The following is a 7,500-nucleotide window of genomic DNA, read 5'->3' as shown; positions in this document are numbered from 1 at the left end:
ACATAGCAAGTGAACGTCTGCAGGAATAACGACTAAACTTCCACCGTTGTTTTCTTCTTCTTCAGGTTCCAGGTGAACAAGAAGCCGAAGGTGTGGAGGGACTCGTTTCTGGTGGAGCGAGGGTAAACACATCCCATCACTACATGCATACAAAGTGCTCCACCCTGATGGGTTTACAGTGTTACACCAGAAACACAGTGGTTGAAAATGTCATTTTCATTACAAAATCACAGGTTATTTTATCGCCCGGTTGTGAACTAAATATTCTGCCTTCTCTCCGAGCTTTGCAGATAAAATCTGCTACAAAAAAAAGTTCCTTCCTGAAGCACAACTTTTTCATAGTCATCCAGCCAAAAGAAATCAACATAAATGAAGGTCATTTTAATAAATATTCTTTATGTGTCCTCTTAAACAGGACAGTAAAACAGGAAGTGAACCTCATTCTTAACTTCACTTAGCTCACACAGCAAGTAGTCCGTCCTCCTGGACTCCTAACGCTGCCGTCGTAAAACACACATTACAACATACTTTAACTGCAAAAACACAATCACCTAATGTCCCCTCAGGGATCAATAAAGTATTTCTTATTCTGAAAAAGAGTAATATAATATATAATGCAACCCGCACATCTGCTAACTATGAAAGATGGCTCCCAGTTGTAATAACTGGGACATCTCCTTTAATCTCAGGTCCTCCTGAGACGAACAGAGAACATCACACTGTGCATCATATAACATATTGTAGACGTTTGATTCAGATCAGGTAAACCTGTTATTAGAAACACAATGGAATGAGAAACTAAAATGTCCAACCTACCCCTGTTTGGCGTGTGAACAGGAAGCTGCTGCACCAGCTTGTCGAGGGAAAGGAAGTGTCGCAGGAGGAGAACTTCCTTCCCAAACACCAACGAGTAAAAGACCTCTGTCAGAGAGCCGAGTACCAGACGCCCTGTCAGCAGAGTGGACAGGTACAGCACACCTGTACACAACACACACAGTCACAGGGGACATGGGAGTTATTTATCTTTTCTTTCCTACTCCCAATACTATTACTTTACTCCCGATCCTATTACTTTACTCCTGATCCTATTACTTTACTCCTGATCCTATTACTTTACTCCTGATCCTGTTACTTTACTCCTGGTCCTGTTACTTTACTCCTGGTCCTGTTACTTTACTCCTGATCCTGTTACTTTACTCCTGGTCCTGTTACTTTACTCCTGATCCTGTTACTTTACTCCTGGTCCTGTTACTTTACTCCTGATCCTGTTACTTTACTCCTGATCCTATAACTTTACTCCTGATCCTATTACTTTACTCCCAATACTATTACTTTACTCCCAATCTGTTACTTTACTCCTGGTCCTGTTACTTTACTCCTGATCCTATTACTTTACTCCTGATCCTATAACTTTACTCCTAATCCTGTTACTTTACTCCTGATCCTATAACTTTACTCCTGATCCTATAACTTTACTCCTGATCCTATTACTTTACTCCCAATACTATTACTTTACTCCCAATCCTATTACTTTACTCCTGATCCTATTACTTTACTCCCAATACTATTGCTTTACTCCCGATCCTATAACTTTACTCCTGATCCTGTTACTTTACTCCCAATACTATTACTTTACTCCCAATCCTATTACTTTACTCCCGATCCTATTACTTTACTCCTGATCCTATTACTTTACTCCCAATACTATTGCTTTACTCCCAATCCTATTACTTTACTCCCGATCCTATTACTTTACTCCTGATCCTATTACTTTACTCCCAATACTATTACTTTACTCCCGATCCTATTACTTTACTCCTGATCCTATTACTTTACTCCTGATCCTATTACTTTACTCCTGATCCTGTTATTTTACTCCTGGTCCTATTACTTTATTCTCATTCTTTTTACTCCTGATCCTATTACTTTACTCTCGATCCTATTAGATTTTTCCCCTTATCCCCTTTTAAAGCTAAAAGCAATCTCAAGGCGATTTATAAATACAATTTATTATTATTATTATTATTACTATTATTATTATACTCCTCTTGATTTTCACGGGTACGGGGTAAAGGGGAAGGAACAAATTAAGAAAAGTGTGAGCTAACAAAAAGAGAGCTTTATTTAACTTTTATTTAACAAAGCTTAAGACAAAGGTTATAAAGCAAAAACTGAGGGAACACCAGGATACATAGAGACAGAATGAACCACCCCCGGTGACAAGGAACAAATGACAGACAGGTATACACACACAGACACTAATCACAAGAACGGGACACAGCTGGAGGAGGCAAAGACACGAGGGCAGCAGGGTGATTGGACACAGGAGGATCAAATCAGGGCAAACAATCACAGAAGGGGAAACACAAAGACAGGAAGTAAAACTAGACATGACACAAAGGGGAGTGAACCTTTCAACATAAAACAGGAAGCAGGAAAACCAAGCTCATGACACTGATCATATTTCTGTACTCACAATCCCATTACTTACTTATTTTTCTCCTGATCCCATTACCTTCCTCCCGATCTTATTACTTTACTCTCTATTCCATTAGCTGTACGTCTGATCCTCTTCATCATATTACTCCTGTTTCGTAATATACGTAACTCTACTTCTGATACCATTACGTTACTTTTGATTTCATTACTCTTCTCCCAATCTTAATGATTTGATCCCACTCCCATTATGTATTGTTCATACTGTACATGGAACTCTTTTCAGATGTTAGAAATTACTAAATGTCTCTGAGATTTTCCCACTCAGAACAACAATCCTCAATAGAGAGCTTTTTTGGAATAAATGCAGAAAAGCTTTGATGGCTGCTGCTGTATTAAACAAACAAAGGCTTGAAAGAAAGCGAGTAGAACAGTAAGAGACTTCTGTCAGAGAGACGAAAACCAGATGTCATCGCTCGAAAGCAGACAGATACAATAACCGCAGTAATGAGTGGAAGGAACACTGTGTGTGTGTGTGTGTGTGTGTGTGTGTGTGTGTGTGTGTGTGTGTGTGTGTGTGTGTGTGTGTGTGTGTGTGTGTGTGTGTGTGTGTGTGTGTGTGTGTGTGTGTGTGTGTGTGTGTGTGTGTGTGTGTGATCATGCTTGTTTGAAATTAATTACACTTGTCGAAAAATCCCTTTAGCCATTTGATTAGTCTCTTAGTAATAGTGTCTGCGGGCTGCTGGATCACTCTGATAAACAGCGTGTGTGTGTGTGTGTGTGTGTGTGTGTGTGTGTGTGTGTGTGTGTGTGTGTGTGTGTGTGTGTGTGTGTGTGTGTGTGTGTGTGTGTGTGTGTGTGTGTGTGTGTGCGAGCGAATAACAATTCAGGCATTTGTCAATCTTTAATAAGTAAGTGGAACAGAAGAGATTTATTCAAATCCTGCTAATGAAAGCAGAGCGACAATACCAACAAATGCTCAGAGCTATAAGAAAAACTGAGGATTTTCTAACTGTGGTGAATTCAGTACAAAGTTTCATCAAGTCTTCGTAGTTTTTAGTGGTAATACAGGGCTGATGGGTAGATGCTCCTTTCTACGGATGCTGCGTTCAAGTTTATCACAAATATGTTCGGGGGGGGTGAAGAACGAGGCACTTCTGGTCATGAATTAACTCGACTTTATTCAATTTTATGACCTTCGACATCGCAAGACTCACGAACATGCAGCCAGTCAAGAGCGGCAGGATTGAGCTCTCGTTCATGAAATGTCGATTGTGTGTGTGTGCGTGTGTGTGTGTAGAAGTGGCAGTGTGTGGAGGACGCCACAGGTAAACTTCGGCTCTTCAAATGTAAGCACGACGGGGGAGGAGCTAAGAACTTACAGAGGGGCGTGACCGGTCGTCAGCGTCCACTCAGCATCAAGTTTCAGCTGTACCATCGCAACTCTGACGCCTGTGACTGCGGCCTCAGCGACCTCCGACCTCCGAACCCGAGACCCTCCATCATGAGACCATTCAACAAGAAACCTTTCTTCTCCAAGAAGAGTGAGTGTTAAATGTTCAGTCCAGCAGGGGGCAGCAGTGACTGCCGGACACTTGTTCACTATCATTACTTCCTGGGAATAAATGACTGTTTGCACACAGAACAGAGGATCATTAATCTAATGTTCTAAAGTTACTATGTTAAGTCGGACTTTAGTATCAAGCAGTCGTGTAGCATTAATGAAGTTTGGAGAAGAAGTTTCTGTTCACTTAGTTTATTGTGATTCTTTCTACATACAACATTCAGTCTACAGAGGAAGCACACACGGTTAACACTAGGAGAACAAATGCAATACAAATGTATGAAATAGATATTGTTAATAAGTCAGACGTGTCTCTGTGAGTGTGTGTGTGAGGAAGGTTGTTGCACACAAACACAGCAACACACACACACACATGCTATAAATCAACAGTTTTTGGCTCTAATGTTGATGTAACGGCTTCTTCACACAAGATGAAGTTCACCTCATTGTAACTTTTAATGTGTTTGGGGTTTTTAGTTTTTCTAACAATCGTTACAGTTATGACACTACAGCTTCAAACAATCTCATATTTCAAATGAGCTTTTCTGCCAGAATGATTTCAGTTTCCTGATGTGATGCTGCCCTCTAGTGTTTGAGGTCAGAACTGCATCACAGCGCTGGTAGATGTTCGGGGTCTCAGTGAGGAGCAGTACTGCCTCACTTTTCTCATTACTTTCGAGGAAATGCTACTTAAGAGACGGAAGGATGATGAGTTATTGTGTTCTGACTGTGTGCGTGATAAAGTCGTGATATTACAATGTTTCTGTGTGTGTGTGTGTGTGTGTGTGTGTGTGTGTGTGTGTGTGTGTGTGTGTGTGTGTGTGTGTGTGTGTGTGTGTGTCAGAGTTCAAAGCCCTGAAGAGTTACTCCAGGAACCGTTACAGCCGCTCTGCATCCATGACGAACAGTTACCCCGGTAACCAGAGCATGGTGGACGGGACCGATTGGGCTCAGCCAATCAGAGACGAGTCTGAGGACGAGTTCAGTGGGATGGGAGGAGCTACCAATGCCGTGGCTCCGCCCAACTCCCACAAAGTCACACACAGGTGAGCTACCAAAGAAAAGAGTCTCAAACATTCAATTTTTTTTTAAACAGCCGTCAAATGATTCTCATTAGTCATCAGCTGATGACTAATGAGAATCATTTGACGGCTCGGATTCTTTGTTTTATAAACTCACACATTCAGGAAGTGTGAATTCTCGTCTCGTCGTTCTCTTGTTTGTCTTGTTTTTGCTGCAGATGTTTGATTCTGCCCAACGCCACAGTGAAGTGTGACACAGGAGTGTATCAGTCTCTGCAGGCCTGGAAGGACCACAAGCTGCACATTGACCACGAGGTGACTCACACCCCGTAATAAAGTGAAAGTACACCTGCTGTAAAAGTTAGAATGTCCCCTGTTTATATATTATATCATTGGATTATTATTACTCAGGCATTAATGTACAAGCAGGATTCTACTGTTGTAGTTGTTGAGCTGAAGCTCATTTTGAACGATTAAATAATAATAATTTTCATTATGGATTAATCTGCTGATTTTCTCCATTAATTAATTAATTGTTAGTTAAATAGTGAAAATAGTGAGAAATGTCTTTATTAATTTGTTTATTAATTTGTTTATTAATTTGTTTATTAATTTGTTTATTAATTTGTTTTACATTATTAACATTATTTAAAGGAAAACACATTTATCAAGCTGGAACCCTGAACCAAAACTGACTTACACATTACTAAGCTTATGTTAGCATTGTTTTCATAAGTGAACAATATAAATACATTTTAGATTTTTGCAAAATTAACTTACAAACATCTGTCAAATAATATTTGCACTCATGCATTGAAAAGAATCTTTGTGACTTTATTTTAACACTTTTTGCAATTTGTTTAATCATTTAATTGTCATTGCATGAGATGTTATGGATTTGTGTGATCATAGTAACCAGATGTATTCTTATTTGCACAACAGTACTTGAGTAAATGTACTTAGTTACAACCCCTCCGTGCTGTTCTACTTGTGACTAAACCTTTTGTTTGTTGTCAGATTGAGACGCTGCAGACGAAGATAAAGAACCTGCGAGAGGTCAGAGGTCACCTGAAGAAGGCCCGACCCCTGGAGTGTGACTGTAATAAATATCTGTAAGTGAGACGCGCACAGCAGCCAGAAGAATATTCCTGCTTGTTGTCACGGCCGGTGTTAACGTGTATGTTTTTCAGGTATAAGTCCAAACTGAAGAATAAGCTGAGGTACAGAGGAGGTGGCGGGCACCCCTTCAGGTGAGACAGAAACGTTCAGAGTGGCTGTACATGAAGAAGCAGACGGCGAGCAAAGCAGATTGGACTCTCTGTGTTACTGAACATAACTGCTGTGTAGGAGCACATTATGATTTGCACATTATAAATCATAATCACACGTTGTCTCTTGTGTGGAGACGTAGCTGTAACTGAACAGCTTGGGACAGTTCTCTTTCTTCTCTGGTGGGGCTGTTTATCATATTGTTCTGCTGAGTTGCAGAGTGTTGGAGATATCAGCCGTAGAGATGTCTGCGTTATATATATTAAATAATTAATAATATATATTAAATAATATATAACATATCATATATCATATATATATTATAATATATAATATATATTATATAATATAAAATATATAATATAATATATATTATATAATATAAAATATAAAATATATAATATATAATATATAATATATAAAATATATAATATATATATCATATATATTATATCATATATCATATATATGATATAATATATATATATGATATATGATATATTATGTTATATATTATTTAATATATAATATATATGATATAATATAAAATATATATTATATATTAAATAATATATAACATAATATATCATATAAAATATATATTATATCATATATAATATAAAATATATAATATATACAATATATAAAATAATGGGACCACAGGGCACTCGGCTTGTGGATTTGGGAAACTCAACAGTTTCGTCTCTTTCTATAAATCTTGACCCGGTTACTGAAGTTAATCCTCAGACCTTCTGCGTGGTGATACAGTAGGAAGAAGGATTATCTTCAGTAACTGGGTCATGATTTCTGGAAAAAGACGTTGCTGTTGAGTTTTTAAAATATATTTTAAGCCGAGTGCCATCCAGTCCCATCATCGCTACGGCAACGTGCACCAAAACACTCCAGATTGATAAACAGCAGGTAACGAAGAAAAGATGTATTTTAAACGTTATGTGTGAGCGGTCCCTTTAAGTTCCCTCAGCTCCAGTTCCCTCGTCTCAACTAATTCTGAGCTTTCTTCCTCCTTTTTCAGTCTTTTCAGTACAAATGCAAGTAAACAAGCTGCTCGTTGGTGCAAAGAACACTTGTTATTGCTCTCAAATACATTTGCAGATAACTTGTATGTAACCAGTGTGTCTTTTATTTGTGTGTGCAGGAAGGGCGGAGCCCGGGACAAGAAGGCGTGGCTTCTGAAGGAGCAGAAGAGGA

General features: G+C 38.7%; 1 protein-coding gene across 1 annotated transcript in view; it reads left to right on the top strand.

The window, feature by feature from the left end:
• LOC115010558 (extracellular sulfatase Sulf-2-like) overlaps positions 1–7,500 on the top strand; it is a 15,024-nt gene that overhangs the window by 4,251 nt on the left and 3,273 nt on the right. The window contains exons 5-12 of the mRNA XM_029435194.1: positions 66–122; positions 838–967; positions 3,737–3,980; positions 4,845–5,046; positions 5,241–5,337; positions 6,040–6,134; positions 6,213–6,272; positions 7,448–7,500. The exon at positions 7,448–7,500 is cut by the window's right edge and continues 117 nt beyond it. Coding sequence (XP_029291054.1) covers positions 66–122; positions 838–967; positions 3,737–3,980; positions 4,845–5,046; positions 5,241–5,337; positions 6,040–6,134; positions 6,213–6,272; positions 7,448–7,500 — 938 coding nt within the window. The remainder of the gene's footprint in view (positions 1–65; positions 123–837; positions 968–3,736; positions 3,981–4,844; positions 5,047–5,240; positions 5,338–6,039; positions 6,135–6,212; positions 6,273–7,447) is intronic.

Source organism: Cottoperca gobio, chromosome 7, assembly GCF_900634415.1.
Source record: "Cottoperca gobio chromosome 7, fCotGob3.1, whole genome shotgun sequence".
Classification (NCBI taxonomy): Eukaryota; Metazoa; Chordata; class Actinopteri; order Perciformes; family Bovichtidae; genus Cottoperca; species Cottoperca gobio.
This window is presented reverse-complemented; position numbering and strand designations above follow the sequence as displayed.